Source organism: Mauremys reevesii, linkage group 5, assembly GCF_016161935.1.
Source record: "Mauremys reevesii isolate NIE-2019 linkage group 5, ASM1616193v1, whole genome shotgun sequence".
Classification (NCBI taxonomy): Eukaryota; Metazoa; Chordata; order Testudines; family Geoemydidae; genus Mauremys; species Mauremys reevesii.
Window position 1 is genome coordinate 55,516,096 of NC_052627.1, and position 20,990 is coordinate 55,537,085.

The 20,990-nt window shown below is 44.9% G+C and overlaps 1 protein-coding gene across 6 annotated transcripts in view; it reads right to left on the reverse strand.

The window, feature by feature from the left end:
- Nucleotides 1-19,710, reverse strand: part of SLC10A7 (solute carrier family 10 member 7) — a 208,803-nt gene extending 189,093 nt beyond the window's left edge. For 4 of the 6 annotated variants that reach the window (XM_039541297.1, XM_039541299.1, XM_039541300.1 and 1 more), the window contains exons 1-3: nucleotides 19,068-19,706; nucleotides 15,325-15,407; nucleotides 3,529-3,665 (exon numbers count right to left, since the gene is read on the reverse strand). In XM_039541297.1, the coding sequence (XP_039397231.1) occupies nucleotides 3,529-3,665; nucleotides 15,325-15,407; nucleotides 19,068-19,365 (518 nt within the window). In that variant the 5' untranslated portion in view covers nucleotides 19,366-19,706. Of the gene's footprint in view, nucleotides 1-3,528; nucleotides 3,666-15,324; nucleotides 15,408-19,067 lie in introns of all 6 variants that reach the window. The other 2 variants (XM_039541298.1, XM_039541302.1) reach the window with 2 other exon arrangements.
- Nucleotides 19,711-20,990: the final 1,280 nt, after the last annotated feature.

A 20,990-nucleotide genomic window follows, 5' to 3' on the forward strand; every position in this document is an offset into this window, starting at 1 on the left:
TGGCAAGTTAATGGTGCCTCTCTAACAAAAAAGGGAAGACAGGCACATGGTGATATGGCTGCCCTATCCACTGCATCATATCTTGATTTAATTAAATCTCTTAAAATGGTTAGTTCATGGAACTTCTCACCTGAAATAATAAAGAGCAAAAAGGGGTGGGTTAAAATAGAAGTTATCAGTAGAGATTTGAAATGTATGGCCATCTCCAGTTGACGGAAAAGGGATTACTGCACTATAGAAAGAGAAAGCTTCTGTGAACAAGATTTGTGTGAGCCACTTCGAAAATCAGATATTACATTTGCAAGCCTTTCTTAAAAATCACTCTACAGACATACTTCTGAATATCTTTTATAAGAACATATTAATCTATAGAAAAGCATGTTGTATGCTAAATAGAAAATATTTCTAACAGCCTGCATATCAAATGAGTTTCAAAATATGTATATTAAAATAAGAGCCTAAAAACGATCATATTATTTAATAAGAGCTTTATGCAACACACTAACAAAGTGTATTCCACGTCCCCCTCTCCTGGCCAACAGCCTAGCTGGTAGAAGTAATAATGGAGATATTCCATTAGGTTAGGCAGTAGCAGTCCGTGCTGTGGGTATGAAGGTCTTGGGTTCAAATGCTGATGATACCCCATACATGCTTTTCCAGTGTGTTACAACTATTTGATTATTAAGAAACCCTGAAATCACCTGCTTCACATATGCAGTGAACAACATCACGTTAGATCTCTGTAGCTTGCATCTCAAAACCTTAGTGTTGTAAATGGCGACATGCTTATAGAATCCCTTCCAATGGTGGAAAAGATTAACACAGGCAGGGCCCCCAGTTGCTTCTTCAGGTTACTTTTAAAGGGACACTATCAACTTGAAATCCAGTCAGTCGACAAAAATGAATTAAAAATTTTTGGGTGGTTTCAGCTTGTCTTGTATTTCATTCTCCTCTCTCATCCCCAGCCTCCACCCTCAGGTTTATTTGTTCTAAACATCCTAAAAATAATTTAAAAGCAAACAGCTTTCAGATATCACATTATGTAAAAAGAAGGAAGGAAAGATGGAATGCAACTATAGAAAATTAAAATTTAAAAGCTTGAGAAGAAAGCTAAATGAAAATGAAGGTGCTGATAAGATTTGAATTTGTCCCTTAATTTATAACAAAAAAGAGACAGCTACTCTGGACAGACAAACACAGCACTCCTAACATTCGGGAGACTCAATCATTAACTAGCTACAGAAGCACTGCAGGAAACTAACTTTGGCCTTGATTGTTGTACTTTTTAGGCACAGCCTTGTGTTGAGAGCAGTGCTGAGCCACACAGTCCCAGAGAGAGCACTAGGAGATACTCTGCCATGGGAGGCAGAATGACTCTGGGAGTTCATGAGAGCACAGTGGCAGCAAACCCCGTTACACTCTTTTGTGAGGAGAATCTTGCCAGCCCCTGATCCTAGCTCTGCTATTTGATATGTGAAAAAGAGAAGTCTTGGCCCCACCTCTTCCTACCCCGCCCCATCTTGATCGGGGTACCCTAGTGCCTCTAGAGAGTAGAGATAGAGCCGTCCAAGTGTTCCACAAAACACAGGGGCAGCAATTCAGCCTGGCCGTTAAGCAGGCTGTGCAAGGGGTGGAAGGCTCTTTGCATCCTCCCCTAACCCATCCTCAAATGCCCACATAAGCACAAGGCAGAATGCAGCCCAAAATGTGCTAAACTAGAATTTAAAAAGGTCCTAAGTTGTATCCAGTTTATTTCTTTAAGTAATGACAGAACTCAGTGGTTCTGGTTTCCTCTGCTCTCCCTGTCCTGTATGCTTTGCAAAGGGATTACAGCTCCCACTGAGTTTTCCCCTTCAGCAGCATACAGCTTTCCCCTCAACTGCTGCTTGCCTGACCAGCATTCTGAATAGCTGTATTCATAAAGCACCCTCTTAAAATAATTTTCCATGCGTTCACTAACCTGAGCATTCTTTGTGTGAAGCCCCCATATGATTGGCTAATTGTAATAAAAGGTGAAATACTGTGAAACCAGAAACGATAGAATGATTTTATGGGTGTTGGTGAAGCATTTATAAGCGTCACAAAAAGCATATTTGCTCATTAGGTCCCTGTGTAAAAATGACCATAAATGCATATTTGAGAGAAAACCAGTGATTAGGGAGTTGCATGTATATACCCCTGTGTATTAAGGGATGCATTCTTATCTTAAGGACTAAAGTGGCATGAAAAATGTCATCAAAAGAAAGAGGGGAATGGGGATGGCAATGCAGAGAGTGGGAAGAGAGGAATCAAAACTCCTTGCACTTTGCAGTCTAGCAAATGAGACTGTTCTGTGTTAAGACTGAATTTTGACAGGCTATGACGATGAGGAAGCCTGTCATTAGTCATGCCGGTGCAAACCCTTTGCAATCATATTCACTGTAACTGTTTTTATGCTTCACCAAGTCTAAATTAATTCTGATACACTGGCATGCTTCTACTCCAACTGTTCTATTGACACCATTACGAGAAACAGCACTAACATTTCCTGAATGATGTTTTTGTTGTCTCAAATTCAATGTCACTTGTAATGTGTGCAGCACTTTATACTTAGAAAAACAAAACTGTCTGGAGAAATACTTTTGAAAAAAACAGCAACAGCTCTATTTTAAGGTCTTATCTTGCCAACACATACACACCTGAGCAGCTTTACAGCTAAGATATTTAGATGGGGAATTATTCTGAAGCAACACCACACTATTGGAACAATGGGGTTTCTTCCAGTGGATGGAACAGCTCTGCTCTCTATTTACAACTGGGATATTTCAAATACAATAGATTATTTTTATATTTTAACTACACAGCAAAGCCTGGTGGTTCTTGCCATCTAAGTTTGATTTTGATGCATCTCTATTTTAGGATTTTTTGTACTGTTCATTATCATATCATTTATGGTGTCATTTTGTATCTATAAACATTTGTTTGAAGATTAGAAAAGTTCATTTAAGACAATGCCTTTTATTCTCATGATAAACAGTCACTACTTAATTCACCATTTCAAAGAACAAGAGATTTGTTCCAACATAAAAACGCTAATTTTTTTTTCACAACTTAGCAGAACTAATATTGAACAATCATTTGGATGTGTACAGTGTGATGCTAAATACACACAATACTTGTAACACATATGCCATAAATTGTGCTTTTTAAAAAAAAAGTATTCATAGATTTAAGCCTCTCTTCAGCAATCACTTTTTTCCATACGTCTTGAAACCTAGCATAGCAGCTTCGACAGACTGCTTGTCAAAGAGAAAGCTGATCTGTTGCAAGCTCCCTACATATGAAATTAGCTGACAAGTCTTTCTAAACATGAGACCATAATTCTGAAAGGATAATCTTATGTGTACTGCTTCTTCAATAGCAAGTGTCATAGCATGAAACTACACAGTGAAATCTCTTCACTATATAACTGTTAAACACATATTACTGGTACAGCAGCCCTTAATAAGTAGCCATAAATATATTTCACTCTAATATGTTTAAACATACCCTTTTAAAAGCCATTCATTTATAGGTGTGACTGATAATGCTTGAAGAAAAAGCCATATTGCTGTTGGGAAGAACACAAGTGTAAAGATCTGGACAAAAAGGTGTAGTTTCACATGCATCAAAGCACTTGTCAGCTCCTGCAAAACAAGAAAAGAGGAAGCTCCAGTCATAACAGCGAAGGCAAGTTCACTTTTGTGCTGTTTAAAATAGGGTCACCTTTATAGCAAGACAAAAATGCATGCATTTTAAGTCTTTTAGAAGTCTGTTCTCCCCTTCAGTAAGTAAATCCCATGAACGCTAAGGCCCTGTCTACTATAGGGTCTTTTGTCAAAAAATGTCCCACTGTTGCTAATACCAGTTCAACTCCCATCATGGTAGGTTAGTGCAGAAAGGTCTCTGGCTCCATCATCCTTCCAAGAACTGTCTCAGCTGACAGCCTGTCAACACTAAGGCTCCCACTGTTGATACCACAAGGGAGATGAACTAACGTAATCAATACGGAGACAGTTTTAAAAGTTTCTCTAGTCTATAGAGTCAACAAGAGGGTACGTCTCTTGCATGCCAATAGGAAAGGACCTTACACTGTTGAATGAATCACAGGTATGCTTTCTTTAGTGAAAAGTTAAAATTCAGATAGCAAATTAATTCAGTGTCAGTTTTTATTTGTTAAGCATCCCAGAAATGCTTAAAAAACTGACATTATACACCAGAATCAGAGAGCAAATTCATACCAAGTTATATTAAGGTTTGGAAGAACTACACAGAAAGAACGCTGAGGCTATGACAAACTAACAAAAGCAAGAAAATTCAGAGAAATGAGAAGCAAAATTCAGCTGGATGCAGGAAAAATAAATAAGACTTTGTTGTTACACAGCACCTTTCATCAGAGGACCTCAAAGCACTTCACAAGGGTGATTAAAGATTATTACATATTTCCCTCTTAACCATGCATCTCCTCGCATTGGTATTCTTGTTGTACAACAATTCTCTTAGTAGTTTTTGTATATACATTTCCTTTCAAACAAAAGAAAAAGTCTTGTTGTCAGATCAACTCTTTCTGAATGTAATAAATCTGAATGGAAATGGATCAACCTAACCTATTTAGCTGTTTCCTGCAGAAAAACACTGGAGTCCTTTCCAGTCACTTTACTTAACTGATGTCTAATGTAATTCTTATGAGAAAGCTAATTTGTTAGGTTTCTTCAGCTATCTTTAATTAAGTTAGATAGGTCAGATACATTTAAAAAAATGCAGAAAGTCTAGTTCATTGCACATAAACAGTGGTCACTTTTTAAAATGTAAATTTGTGTCAGCTGGCAACTGACTCTTTTCCAAACAGTTTAAAGAGTAAGCATTTATTGAAGTTTTTAATTTTAAAATTTAGCCAACTTTAAGAAAAGAGGCAATTTATAAATAAAAAAAAACAAACAAGCAAGCTTTAAGACCCCCTTTAAGGTCAAATACTGCATCTTTATCCACCCAATCCACCACTGAAGAAAATAAAAGTTTTGGAAATATAAGTGATTCAGCATTGGTTCCTTGTCAGGTACTTTTGCCTTCTCTTAACAAACCAAAAGTGTTTCCCTCAAACTTGACTTAAAAAAAACAAACCAAAAAATAAAAAAAACCCACATTTGATCTAAAAATCTTCCCCTTTATTCTATTTGCAAGGTGTTCTCAGGAAGTCACATAGCCCTGAAAACTGGGATTTATAATATGCACTGACACGATATTATCACAAAAGAAACAATATATTAATTTTTTGTTTAAATATAGATGACCTTTAAGAAGTGAAGATATTTTTTAAAAATGGAAAATCTTCAATAAGACTAATGGCAACCTATGAGACAAAGAGGTCCTCTTTATCCATGTGAGACTGATCTCAGTGCAGTACAATCTGTGAAGCATTAGAATAGCATCTTCTTAACCAGCATTGCATATCAACTACTGCACTACAAATGGTCTCATCACAGTACTACGTCATCTTTTCTTCAACAAGGAGAACAATGATGAATAGAGGGTTTACCACCAGCAAAGGAAAGAATTTTTTTTAAACACCAGATGCAGTGAAAGAATACAAGAGGCGATTAAAGTATAGCTATTTTAAAAGTTAAAAATATATATATATTATTACATATGCTAAACCCCCAAATAATTAGAAGAAGAGAATTATCTGGCACATTTGTACATTCAGTCTTATTTCTTGCCAGCTCCGAAAAGTTGTGTCCCACCACAGATCATTCACTAGGCCAGTCCACGATCCCTAGTACAGTGCATGGGTGACAATGTCACACTCACCCCATAATCAGTCTGGGTGAGTGTGAAATTGCCACCTATTGCTGGATTTTAGTACGCTACAGTTTTCAGTAGTTTTCTTTTCTAGCGTATCATCTTATATCTTTTGGGAAATGCCCTATAAGGAACATAAGATGGGTTTAATCAAAACTATGCAATATTAAAAATAAAGAAAACAGAAACTTATCTATAAGTTGGCTGTGGTCTCCAGTGCAACACTGCTGTAGAAGTGCATGCAGCAGTGCCACACTAATGGGATAGGCCTTTGCAGACCTGAAAAGATGGAGGTGGGGGAGGAGATTTGCATTACAAGAAATATATTCCCCAAATTACTGGCGTTTTCAATGTCTTTGCTGGTCACCTTTAAGAGGAGCCAATACATTTTGGATCATATTGTCACAGTCTCTATCATGGATGCAAAGGAAAGGCGTGAATAAGGAGCCTTCACTCTGTTCCCCATCTCACAAAAAGGCCTGTCAGAATTTCAGTCTGTGCACTTGTGAAAATGCAGAGATCTCTCAGGGAAGCTGTCAAAGCATAGCCCCGCCCCTCCCTGCACAAGCCAACAAAGAAGGCTACACCATCTCCCCAATATATCATGACATTTCTGTGCCTCCCAAGCTCCCACAGGGCAGCACAGTTTCACTCCTCCCTCCAATCAAGCCAATGAGCACAATATGGCCTTTTGTGTATCAGTACATACACACAGTAAAACCTTTTTTAATGATTCATCAGATTCCCCACTGTACAACTGTAACTGCTACACAGATATTCAGGAATCTGATTTCAAGTTCCAGGTCTGTGGGGACTTAGCTAATGGAGCGCTTTCAAAGACCAAACGGGCCAATAAAGTTAAGTGGGCGTGATCGTGACATAGGGGCAAATATTCTGCTCATGTATTATGACTACAGAGTTATGACTACAAATATAAAATTCTCTCTGTTTATGGTAATTCATGTTTCTGAAAATACAACCAAGATGCTTTTTGTATGGGCATAAACAGAGCTATACCATTAAGATGCCCACTGCTTTGTAAAGAACTTCCAAATCCACATCTACAATAACATCTACTTGCATCCGAAGAAGTGGGTATTCACCCACGAAAGCTCATGCTGCAAAACGTCTGTTAGTCTATAACGTGCCACAGGATTCTTTGCTGCTTCTACAATAACATTGTTGAGCATGAGCTCTGTTTTCCTGATGACACTGAACCATGAAGGTTACTCTTAAAAAAACCCCAGGATATTGTAGTTTATAAATTAAAATAAAAATCTGGAAGTGTGAAAGTTTTGTCTATTGCGGACATAAAATTTGTATAGTTTCTTATGATTTTACAGAATATACTGAATGCTTGCTCCATGAAAATTAACAAATGTAAAAACAAAGTGATCCCAATACACACACACGCACGCACACAGTCAAGAATTGATAAAAATAGAAGAGAAAATAACTTGCACAGCAACTCAAAATACTGTAATATAAAAATATGAGAATATAGACTGATGTAAGTTGCCTTGCATTGACCAAGACCTAAGTAAGTGTCTACGCTAAAATTTCGCTCCCGCTGACATAACTGCCCCACTATGCCAGCTTAATAACACCACCTCCACGAGTGGCATCAAGTTAAGGTTGACGTAGTTAGGTCAACATAGTGTCAGTGTTGTACCCGCAAAAACAACTTAATTACTGTGGCAGCTGTATGCCATCATAACTTAGGTCAACATAATTTTGTAGTGTACACATGCCCTTATTCATGTGTATAAATTGCTTTGAGGTCCTTGGATGAAAAGATAACATGCAAGCCCAAAGCTGGGCTTAAAAATTTTAAACTTGCCAAGCACTTAACCTATAGACAAAGGTAGATACAAAAAATTATGGGGGAGGGGGTGCCTCACCAGCCAGATACAGAAGCCAAGCCCTTCTGCCACCCTCACTTGCTGGCATGCCTACCACAGTACTGTCCCTGGAAAAGGTGTGGGGGTCCATCTCTCTTATCCACTTCTAGTTAGCAGCTGTTTTATTATTTTGAAGCATCAAGACTTGAAATGACTGAAAGGAAAAAGGACCTTTCCATTTCTTCCCTGCACTCCAGGAATTCCTGCCTGCTGAGAGAAGAGAACTTGACTACACAACCACTTCCCAGCTACTGTTTTTGGGTCCTCTACCCCGTGAATAACTCCAGTGCTAGCTTCTGTTAGTATTTATTGGTTTTCCATGTGGAAAGATGAAACTGACATGATTCTTGACAGTTTCACTGATAACCACAGGCTTCTGAAATAGCAGCAATGAAGCCAACCAGAGTTATTAATTTCACTGCTGCCATAACTGGGCAAAACCATGAGAATCGACAGTGGCACTGGAGCAATCTGACTATAGACTCAGGATGACATTAATTCAGACTTGGCTCCTATTTGGAGGATTATCTTCACAACCATAAGCTTGGAAACTTAAAAAAATATGAGAGCTTAAATTCTGCAGAATTCAATAATATAGTTTGGCTGAATAGCCAAGAGAAACTTCCCACTTAAAGGTGAGATTTGTCAAACCCTGGTGCAAAGTATCAGCCAAATTATTGATTTCCTCATTGCTTTGCAGCTAGCTAAATTAGGGTATGTCTACACTACAAGAGTAGTTCGATTCAACTTAACTCGAATTTGTGGAATCGACCTTATAAAGTCGAATTTGTGTATCCACACTAAGGACACTAATTCGACTTTGTGAGTCCACACTAACGGGGCAAGCGTCGACATTGGAAGCGATGCACTGTGGGCAGCTATCCCACAGTTCCCGCAGTCCCCGCTGCCCATTGGAATTCTGGGTAGAGCCCCCAATGCCTGCTGGGGGAAAAAATGTGTCGAGGGTGGTTTTGGGTAACTGTCATCATTCAACCGTCACAACCGCCCTCCCTCCCTGAAAGCGCCGGCGGGAAATCTGTTCGCACACTTTTCTGGTCAGTGACAGCGCGGACGCCACAGCACTGCAAGCATGGAGCCCGCTGCGATCATCGCTGCACTTATGGCCGTTGTCAACTCCTCGCACCTTATCGTCCACCTCTTCCACAGTCAGCTGCTGAGAAATCGGGCCAGGGGGCTCCGGCAGCACGGTGAGGACATGAAGTGTCAGAGTGGCACAGACCTCTCAGAAAGCACGGGATCCCACGCCGTGGAGATCATGGTGGCAATGGGTCATGTTTATGCTCTGGAACGGCGATTCTGGGCCCGGGAAACAAGCACGGACTGGTGGGACCGCATAGTGCTGCAGGTCTGGGATGAATCACTGTGGCTGCAAAACTTTTGCATGCGTAAGGGCACTTTCCTTGAACTGTGTGACTTGCTGGCCCCTGCCCTGAAGCACCAGGACACCCGGATGAGAGCAGCCCTGACTGTGCAGAAGCGAGTGGCCATAGCCCTCTGGAAACTTGCAACGCCAGACAGCTACCGGTCAGTAGCGAACCACTTTGGCGTGGGCAAATCTACCGTGGGGGTTGCTGTGATGCAAGTAGCCCACGCAATCGTTGACCTACTGCTCTCAAAGGTAGTGACCCTGGGAAACGTCCAGGTCATCATAGATGGCTTCGCCGCGATGGGATTCCCAAACTGCGGTGGGGCTATAGATGGAACTCACATCCCTATCCTGGGACCGGCCCACCAGACCAGCCAGTATATTAACAGAAAGGGCTACTTTTCAATGGTACTGCAAGCACTGGTGGACCATAGGGGACGTTTTACCAACATCAACGTCGGGTGGCCGGGCAAGGTTCATGACGCGCGTGTTTTTAGGAACTCTGGTCTGTTTAGACGCCTGCAGGAAGGTAGTTTCTTCCCGGACCACAAAATAAGTGTTGGGGATGTGGAGATGCCTACAGTGATCCTCGGGGACCCAGCCTACCCGCTAATGCCCTGGCTCATGAAGCCCTATACAGGCGCCCTGGACAGTGACAAAGAACTCTTCAACTACCGGCTGAGCAAGTGCAGAATGGTGGTGGAGTGTGCTTTCGGACGACTCAAGGGGAGATGGAGGAGCTTACTGACTCGCTCGGATCTCAGCGAAACCAATATCCCCATTGTTATTGCAGCTTGCTGTGTGCTCCACAATCTCTGTGAGAGCAAGGGGGAGACCTTTATGGCGGGATGGGAGGTTGAGGCAAATCGCCTGGCTGCTGATTATGCTCAGCCAGACACCCATGCGATTAGAAGAGCCCGGGGGAAGCGCTGTGCATCCGGGAGGCTTTGAAAGCTAGGTTCCTCAGCGAGCAGCGTGACCTGTGACTATTCAGTTTCTTTTCAGAGAAGCTGAACCTGCCCCTGTTTCTTTACCCAGTTACTGTTGACTATCCTCTGCAGTTACATACCCCGTTCACCCCGTTTCCCCCCCTTCCAACACACGTGTAAAAATAAAATACATGTTCCATTGTTACTTAAGAAAGGTTTCTTTATTAATGACTTTGCGTTAAGGGGCTGAAACTGGGACGCAGACTGTGCTGGGTAGGGTGTGCAGTGATGTAAAGACCGCCTCTAAACTCGAGGAATGACAGGCTCCTGCTCCTAGAGCGGTCCACAGTGCCGGACTGGTTGTTTCAACGGAGACTGCCATCCCTCCTTTTTGGGACTCTGTGTGCGGGGGCTATGTGACCTTGTTGCGGGGGAGGACGGTTACAGATTCCCCTGCTGCGTGGCTCTGTGGTCCAGGACAAGGGCCGCTGCATAAGATCTGTAACCGCCCTCCCCCGCTACAAAGTCACGTACCCCCCACCCACACAGAACCTGGAAACCACCTCCCATACTGACCAGGGTGCCTACTGACTGCACTGTGTGTGTGACCTGCTGCTGATCCTGCCCCCGTGTCTGTACCCTGGTAAAGGTGACTGTCCTATGCAATTACCAACCCCCTTACCCACCCCTCCCTTCAAACACAGTCTTCTGTACAAAAACATGATGGAAACAGTAATTAACAGCAAAGTATTTTTAATAATCAACTAGACAGTTAGGGGATGAAACTGGGATTGGGGCTTGGGTGAGTCAGGAAGGGAAGGACTTCTCAAAATTTAGGGAATAAGAGCTTTTGGGTAATTGAGCACTCTGCTGGGGTGGAGTGACAATTTTCACGGCCCCTGGCGCCCCTCCTTCTTGTTATTTTGGGTGACGGGGGTATGGGACTTTGTGGCGGGGGAGGGCGGTTGCAGATACACGGCAGGGGGGCTCTGTCCTCCTGCCTGCGGTCCTGCAGAACATCCACAAGGCGCCGGAGCATGTCCGTTTGCTCCCTCATTAGTCCAAGCAGCGTTTGAGTCGCCTGCTTGTCTTCCTCACGCCACCTCTCCTCCCGTTTGCTGTGTGAGCGCTGGTACTGAGAGAGGTTCTCCCTCCACTGGCTCTGCTGGGCCACCTTGGCTCGGGAGCAGCCCATAAGTTCAGCGAACATCTCGTCCCGTGTCTTTTTCTTTCGCCGCCTAATCTGCGCCAGCCTCTATGAGGGGGATGCTGGGGCAGGTCTGGAGACAGTCGAAGCTGTGTGATGGGAAAAAGGGAGTGAATTCCTTGCAAAGATACATTTTTGCGAACAATTAACACAGTCTAGTCTGTCTCTGTGAACAAGACCATGCACAGCACCTATCTCGTGCGCACTCCTGCTGCAGGTAATCTGGAAAGCATAAACTCTGCCCCTGTTCCACCCCCTCGCAGTCTCCCCCGCCCCTTGGAATTCTGGGTTGAGATCCCAGTGCCTGATGGGGCAAAAATCATTGTCGCGGGTGGTTCTGGGTAAATGTCGTCAGTCATTCCTTCCTCCGGGAAAGCAACGGCAGACAATCATTTCGTGCCCTTTTTCCCTGGATTGCCCTGGCAGATGCCATAGCGTGGCAACCATGGAGCCTGTTTTGCCTTTTGTTACTGTCACCGTATGTGTACTAGATGCCACGGACAGAGGCGATTCAGCAGCGCTACACAGCAGCATTCATTTGCTTTTGCATGACAGCAGAGATGGTTAGCAGCCGTTCTGTACCGTCTACCATGCCATTGTAAATTGGCAATGAGATGACGCTTACCAGTCCTATTGCACTATACCTTCTGTTGCTGTCATAGGTGCCCCTGGCTGAGATCAGCCGGGGGCGCAAAAGACAAAAATGGGAACGACTCCCCGAGTCAATCCCTCCTTTATGGTATCTAAAAATAGAATCAGTCCTGCCTAGAATATGGGGCAAGTGTACTAGAGAACCAGTGTATCAGAGAACCAGAGAGCACAGCCGCTCCATGTCAGATCATGCAGGAATGATGAGCTGCATGCCATTCACAGGGGGTGCTCCTGCAACAACCCCACGTGTTGCTTCCCTCCTCCCCCAGCCTTCCTGGGCTACCGTTGCAGTATCCCCCCAATTTGTGTGCTGAAGTAATAAAGAATGCAGGAATAAGAAACAGTGACTTGTTAGTGAAATGAAATGAGGGGAAGGCAGCCTCCAGCTGCTATGATAGTCCAGACAGGACATTAAGCAGTGTGGGGGAGAGGAGCCCAGCATCCTGCTGCTATGATAGTCCAGGCAGTACAGAATCTTTTCTTTACACATGAAGGGTGGGGGCTGATGGAGCTCAGCCCCCTGTTGCTATGATGAAGACGGTTACCAGCCGTTCTGTACCGTCTACTGGGAATGACCGGGAGGCCAGTCAGGAGCACTCATGGGCTGATGACGAGGATGGATAGCAGTCCTATTGCACTACACCATCTGCCACAAGGCTGATGATGCCGACAGATATCAGCCACATTGTACCATCAGCCACCAAGGAAGGGGGGCAAGGATGCTACAGTACAGTGCCACAGCATCGCGTCTACCAGCAGCATTCAGTACACATAGGGTGACAATTAAAAGAGTCAAGAGACGATTTTTTCCCTTTTCCTTCTGGGGGTGGGGGTACATTGACGAGCTATGCCCTGAACCACCGCGGACAATGTGTTTGACCCTACAGGTATTGGGAGCTCAGCCAAGAATGCAAATGCTTTTTGGAGACTGCAGGAACTGTGGGATAGCTTGCGTCCTCAGTCCCCCCTCCCTCCCTCCATGAGCGTCCATTTGATTCTTTGGCTTTCCGTTACGCTTGTCATGCAGCAGCGTGCTGAGTCTCTGCTACGCCGTCTGTCTGGAGATTTTTTAAAAATACTTTGGACCAGGCCTAACATTACACTAATTCCCCTAACTAGATGCAGGAGTCGCCGAGCGAGATCACCCTGAGGAGGGTCACTGAAGGAGATAGAGAGCGCATGCTGCGTGAAAGCCAGCACAAACCAGGGGCCTATGCTGCCATGCTCATGGAAGCAATGCTCCCAGAATACCTCATGAAAGCCTGGCACGGAAAAGTGTGCTACCACGGAGCACCCAGTAAGGCAGCTCTCTCCAGGAACCTCCTGCGGAGGCTTTTCGATTACCTCCAGGAGAGCTTCGTGGAGATCTCCCAGGAGGATTTCTGTTCTATCCCCATATAGATATATATATATAGACCTCCTTTTCACATAGTTCAGATTCCTGTTACATTAATAATAAAAGTTTACATGTTTAAAAGCACTTACCGACTGATCCTTCCCCTGATTCAGGGTCCGGGGTAACTGCTGGGCAGGGTTGGTAGGGGATCTCCGTGAGGGTGATGAAGAGATCCTGGCTGTCGGGGAAATCAGCGTTGTAAGCGCTGTCGACTGCCTCGTCCTCCTCATCTGCTTCCTCATCTTCCCCGTCCGCGAACATCGCCGAGGAACTGGCTGTCGACACTATCCCATCGTCGGACTCCACGGAAACTGGTGGGGCAGTGGTGGCAGACCCACCGAGAATGGCATGCAGTGCCTCGTAGAAGCGGCATGTCTCGGGCTGGGCTCCGGAGCGTCCGTTTGCTGCTTTGATTTTTTGGTAGCCTTGTCTCAGGTCCTTGATTTTCACGCGGCACTGCGTTGTATCCCGGCTGTATCCTCTGTCTCTCATGGCTTTGGAGACCTTATTGTAGGTCTTTGCATTCTGTTTTTTGGAGCGCAGCTCCGAAAGCACAGACTCATCGCCCCACACAGCGATCAGATCCAAGACTTCCCGGTCAGTCCATGCTGGGGCCCTCTTTCTACTCTGAGATTGCATGGACGCCTCTGCTGGAGAGCTCTGCATCGTTGCCGGTGCTGCTGAGCTCGCCACGATGTCCAAACAGGAAATGAGATTCAAACTGGCCAGACAGGAAAAGGAATTCAAATTTTCCCGGGGCTTTTCCTGTGTGGCTGGTCAGAACATCCAAGCTCGGACTGCTGTCCAGAGCATCAACAGAGTGGTGCACTGTGGGATAGCTCCCAGAGCTACTAAGGTCGATTTCCGTCCACGCATAGGCTAATTTGACATAGCCATGTCGAATTTAGCGCTGCTCCCCTCGTCGGGGAGGAGTACAGAATTCGAACTAAAGAGCCCTCTAGGTCGAACTAATTAGCTTCCTGGTGTGGACGGGTGCACGGTTAAGTAGAATTAACGCTGCTAAATTCGACATAAACTCCTAGTGTAGACCAGGCCTTACTTACTAACGCAGGTGAATTAGGAGCTATTTAAGTTATCCTCTTAAGTAACAGATCAAATCAGTCAACAAGGTGAAAAGGAACAGAGAGGCTGGACTGGCAGAGAAATGCAATGGTTCTCTTTTAAGTAAGGCCACCTGAGATGCGCTGGCAGAGAAATTTGACAGAAAACTGCTGCACCCCTCCTCCCAGTCACCAAAGTTTTGCAGGCAACTAGGCAACATCTCTTTTCCTTAAGCTACAGGAGACTCTTCCCCCCAACCCTCCCCCCCCACACACACACACTTTTTTTTTTTAAATAAAATGGAAATAATAATTGAAACAGGCTCAGGCACCACTGAAGCACTGCTGAGTGTGGCAGCAGAGTCAAAGCACAAATGCAGCAATATGCCTTTGAAGTTCAGCATTCCACCAACCACAACTGAATATAAGAGAATCTTCTAGAAAACTGTTTCCAAGCCATAGGCAGGCCATGGAGCTGTAGAGAAACTCTTCTGGGACCACTATTCCAGGCAATAAACTGCCACAGCAACTGCTACCACTTGGGTGCTCACCTCTGCAGCAGTTTGAAGCCACTGGATCATCATAAGCATGGATCCTGTAGCTACGTGCTCAGTCAGCAACATTTGGGGATGATGCTAAGCCCTCTGTGTAATTCATAAAGGCATGGAACCTCCGTTTACACCCTCTCAATCTCACTAGAGATCTACTGTGGGATTTCTGCAGCAACAAAGTGTCTCCACAGGTGAGTGAATTTCACTCAGTATGTCCTGCTCCTCTCCCCTTCCTGCGCTGTGTACTTTTTTTAAAAAACACACAAACTAGTTATGTACACATGTAACTTTCACATGGTTCCATTAGTCATCTACCAACAAAAAAAAAAAAAAGGTGAGTAATTTCATGTGCCTAACTACAATCAGGCCTGTTGAAGATCAGCCCAAACTTTTAAAATAAAATGAATAAACTGATTTACAGTACCTCAGTTTTTAATGAGAGTCCACTGTTAAAGAATATAGCGGAAACAGCAATGTATGTTATCGTAATTTCTGGCTTCAGTGGTCCTAAAATAACAAACACAAAAACAAAGTGAACCACTTAAGGAAATAACACTATAAAAAGTTATAATACACCAAAATAATTAAATATTTCAGAATGTAGAGAAATATTTGGAGCACTTTTGATCATTAACTTTAAAGTCTGTTTTAAAAGACTACGTTTTGCTTTAAGTGAATGTCATTCTTATTTTAAAACAAAAACAAGCAAGACTAATTAACAGAGATAGCAATTAGGCATGATGCAATGAAGAGTATGCCTTTGTAACCATTACCTGTTGGTTACCATGGGGAAGATTCTGCCTTGCCTTAATGCGGAAATATTAAGCAGTGAGTGGCAAATAAGGAGCCTTCTCCCACCTTTGGGCTGCACACATATGGGCCAGTCAGAATTGCAACATGTACCAGCCAGCGGGCCTCGAAGGCTGCAAAGAGGAAAGCAAGATGCACCCCCCGCAAAGGGCTCCTTGGAGCAGTGTAGTTCCACATAATCCTCAACACAGACTTGCTTTGTAATGGCCCACTCAAGCTGTACATGATTTCTAAACACACTAAGGTCCCAATCCGGCAATTAGCTCTGCATGGGCAGACCCATGCACCTCCAAGGAACCCCACTGAATCAAAGGCCTGTGTTTGTACACTTTTTCAAAGGAATTAACATTTTGTACTCTTAGAAAAATGACAAATATCCTTTTGGGGCAGGAACCATGCCTCATGTGGGAATGCTGAAAACAAAACCCAGCCTCCATTTTTAAACATTAATAATGGGGTTCTGACCTAAACTCAGCTAGTGGATCTTATTTTAAAATTCTCTCTTCCCTTTTTATTTCATACTTTTAGTAGTACTAACCTGACATGATCAAAATTGCAGTAGCAACTTTACTCTACTCCAAAAGAGGAGATCCTGTCTCCTCTCGTGTATGAAAGATACATTATTGATAGTCACGGAGAAACTGAATCCTCTATACAAGTCAATGCTCTCAAAGTTCATACAGAGCTTGATTCTACATTAAATCCACCCAACTTCTGCATCGCTGGAGACAAGCTATTTACAGAGAAATCCTGCATTTACATAGGCCTGACTCCATGCCATACAAAAACTGTGTGTGTATTAAATACAAAACACCTTACACTACATACAACTTCTAAAAAAAAAAGTCAGGAAATGCAAACATTAAAGTTTCAGCTGCAACAGTAACTTAGCTGTGTTGTGCTTTTTGTATAATTTATGGCAATATTAAGTTAAGCATGTAACCAGAAACAAAGAAATAGAAAAATGCTATGTACAGTAGGTGCAACATGGCTACAATATTGATGTTGTTGGAATCCAACTTTTATTTTGCCTGGCTTTGAACTGGGAAACCTGAATGTTACTATGTGAATTAGCTCATGTTACTTTAGAACTGGCACACTCAAATACTTGTCTAGTTCATGGAACATCAAATGGAAGCATAGCTCTCCCTTATCTCTTCTTATCAGAAGGAACATACTCAAAGTGGAATCAAATGAGCCCACTCATCTGCCAGTAAAACAAACAAAAATATGGTTTTTGCATCATGCCCTGAAGATGGTCAGACTAGAGCTCAGCCTAGTTGCAAACAGAACACTGTTCCACACCACAGCCGTGCACATTCTGCCAAAAAAGCCTCGACACAGCCTCTATAAGTTGTACTATGGTTTTCTCAGCTGGAGTGTCACAAACTCCACATATTTTTCTCCTGTTTCTCTCCCAGTGGTTCTCAAACTTTTGTATTGGTGACGACGTTCACACCTCTGAGTGTGACCCCCCCCCCCTTTCTGAATTAAAAACACTTTAATATTTAACACTATTATAAATGCTGGAGGTGAAGCGTGGTTTGGGACAGAGGCTGACAGCTCACCACCCTCCATGTAATAGCCCCGAGTTTAAAAACCTCTGTTTTCTCCGATCTTAAAGCAGGTGTGGAAGTAGGGTTATTTAAGTGAAGTGGAAGAGGCTTAAGTGTTTTTCAATAGCTATTTTCATGTCTTTTACGCAAGTTGTCTCAGGAACAGCCACTGACATGACTAGTCATGAACCTGATGGTCCAGTCAGTCAGGGACAAGTCCAACGATGTCACAAAGCAGTTATCTCATCACTAGGCTCTCCTTAAAGCAGGTCCTGATGCTGCAAGGAACTACATGCGTGTGGCCTCATTCACCTTTACAGAGTATTGACTTCAACAGGGCTTATGCAAGTGCAAGAGTTTTTCCATACTGTGCTCCATGCATGATTGGGGACTTAGATGCCCCAGAAAATACTCAGAAAGGATTTTTAAATCACTTATAACTTTATTTTTTCTCCTGAAGCCAAGCAATAGCACTAGGTCCTCAGTGAGAACTGTCCAGGCCAGCCTTCAAAATTCAGCTCTGTTAAAGATTAGTAGCTTCCTCTCACGGGCTTCTTGCCAACCCAAATTTTAAAGTTATTTGGAGGAAGCTCTCAGAATAAATATTCTGCTGCGACTGAAAAACAATAATATTGCTTCACAGAGTTTGGGTGCCACAGAAACAAACGTGAGCATTAGAAAGGATTTCAACCCAGTGTTTTCAAAGAAATGCTTTTTAAAAATTCTATTATATTTTGAGATTTGAACAAGACAGAGCATGATTCCTGTTTGATGTTTAAGCATTGAGCCTGACACTAAAGTTTGCACACTGAAGGTAAACAATAGCATGCAATTGCCTAAAATGCTACATATTTCAAAGTTACAACATTAAGTTAGTTTTTATTTGAAGCTGACACTTTAGAGGCTACATTAAGGCTTGAGATTATGACTGAAGTTTAAGATAAAATCCATATATATTAATATTTACTGATGAGTTTCTGATATAAAGAAGGAACTCAACTCAGTTTAAAAAAAATTAGGACTAGCAAGACTGAATTCCCCACATTTGAAACATATCCCTTATAATATGATTTGCCATCGCTTAAAACTTGAGAGTGATTAAACGTTATTTCTCCAGTTATTAGTGTCACTCGTTTGGAAGGAGGTTCCTTAATTTTGGACTCATTTAGGTCATTTTAAAGTGTCTCCTCTCTCTTGTGAGGAGGGATTTTACGGTGTATATTTCAATGAGACTCTGACAAACCTCACTCTTTGTTTTTAAACAACTTCTCTTCAAGTTTGACCGCTGCAGAAATATCCACCCTTCCCGACTGAGCCGGGTTGTGCTGGTAGCTAGCACAGTACCGCCGTTCAATTCCAGCACACGGAAGTCGTGCTGGGTCTCAGTGCAACGTGTCAGTGTGCGCCCTGGAGCCTCACTGGAGCCCTGTGCAGGGGGCAGCCGCGTGAACTCCGCGGCCCATAACCTGCGCATCCAAACGCCCCAGTGGGGTGGGAATTTCACCCCGTTATTGGAAGCAACGGCCACGATCAGAGCACGGCTTGGCAGAGTGACGCTATGTTTCTGGGGCAGCAGGATGCTGTGCCCTGACAGTACCCCCCGAGTCCAGCTCGGGGTTGGTCTGGTTCACCCCGAGACTAGTGATCTGCAGCCAGGGGCGCTGCCCCCACCCCTCGCCTGCAAGCGAGCAAGCCGCGAGAGGGGCTAGGCTGGGAGCGCCGCGCAGGGCGCCGCCAGCCTTGCTCCGTGCCCCCCGCCCCGCTCTCGGGGCTCTGCGAGCCCGGCACGGACCGGACTTACCCCCCTTCGCCCCAATGGCCGGCTCCAGCTTAGCCACGGCGATCACCAGCACGATCCCCAGAATGAACCATTCTTTCCTCGTCCGCTCCAGCAGCCCCATGCTGCGCGGCGCGGCGCGGCGCGCGGGCTGCTGCCGCCTCCCGGCCGGCCGGCCCGGGGCCCCTGCTGCCCGGCGGCGCTGCTGCTGCTGCTGCTGCTGCTGCTGCAACGGGCGGGCTCGGAGCGGGGCTGCCGCGGCGGCGGGCAGGAGCCGGGAGTAGTAGCCAGTGACAGGGAAAGTCTCACTGCGAGCCGCCATCACTACCACGCGCCTGCTAATAGACTCGCACCGGCTCCCGCCGCAGCCCCCAGCTCCCCCGCTGCCCCCCGCGGCAAGGGGACGCCGGCCGGCGGCCCGGGCACCGAGCGAGACCAGAGGGGGCCGGGCTGCGGCGCCCGCTGCCTCCCCGGCGCGCAGTTACGCGGCTACCCCCGGCGGGGCAGTCCCGCTAGCTCAAGCCGGCACCGGCGGCTGCAGCCCGGCCGGGCGCGGGACCGCAGAGCAGCGCCAGCCAGCCGCTCCCGCCGCCGGGGCTCGGCTGCAGCCAGGCGGCCCGGGGAACCCCTCCCGGCGGCGGGGCTGGGGCCGGTGCAGGAGGCAGCGATTAGGGGCTGCGCGCTTTTTTGATACATTACAATGTGTCCGTGACGCCCCGCGTTTGACGTGCGAGCGAGGGGGCGGGGCGACTCGGGTTCTCAGTTCCTGGGGTTGGAGCCTTTCCCCGGGGCCGGGCTGGCCGCGCTCCGCCTCCATCGCAGCAGCGACAGCGGGCGGGGCCCGCAGGGAAGGGGTGCGCGCTCCTCCCGAGCGACCTTTGCAATGGGAGGCTGGTTGCTGGAATAACTCGCTTCTTTATTCGGGGCAGGGGGTGTGGAAAACTCCCCTGTGCAGTAGAGGAGACGAGGGTGTAATCAGCAACCGGTGCGTGTGCTGCACAGTCTTGCAGGAAACAAGTTCTGGCAAAGAAGGAAGTTTCAGGTTCTGGAAATTGTAAGCGTGAATTACCGTCAAAAGAAGACCTCGATCCACTGGCCTTCAGGGCTCTTACATTTTAACTACCAAGCAAGAAGAACATGGATCGATCCCTTAGTTTGTAGCCACTAGTTGCCCAGAGGGCTACACCACTCAAAATTAAAGCAAAAGTTCAGTGTTTGTCACCTCCAGGCTCTACCATCACAAGAAGTGTTTCTTCAACCAGGAGACCACAATTAGTGGCCTTCCAGAAGTTGTTTAACTGATTGTTTCTTCTGGCCAACAACTGATAAGCTTACTTACTGGGCCAGCTTGTAGAACGGATGCCCCCAGTTTGCTTCTGAATGCCACTGAACTAACCCCATTCAATTTATAACATTGACAGTTGTAGTTATTGTTTATATGAGAATAGGAACAGCATAGAAAAATGTCACTACTAAACAAATATAGATATCATTGTATTTTGTTTTTAAGTCTATGATCATGGTTCTGACTTTTGTAATATTGTTTAGATTAATTCATCACTAGGACAGTTTGTGAAACATGAGGTGTGTAAGACATGTAGAATACGCTATTTGGAAGGAGGGTTGTTCACAATAAAAAGAAAAATGTCAGAAACTGTATAAAGGAGACTAGTTTCTCTATTCAGATTATTACTGGTGTGTAGTTTGGAGTAGGCTGAATATGCCTGGATTGAGATATGCTCCTACACACTAGCATAAAAAAGGTTTTTTTGTATACAGATTACCCCAGAGCCTACAAAGTACTTTCCTGAGAATTCAAGTGTTCTAATTGATCTAAATAGATAGAGGCTTAATGGCCTCAAAGTTGTCTATATTGGCCTTGATCCTGCAATCTGGTGTGGGACTCCAGCTCACAAAAAGTGGATTGCAGGCACAGGAGTCCGTACA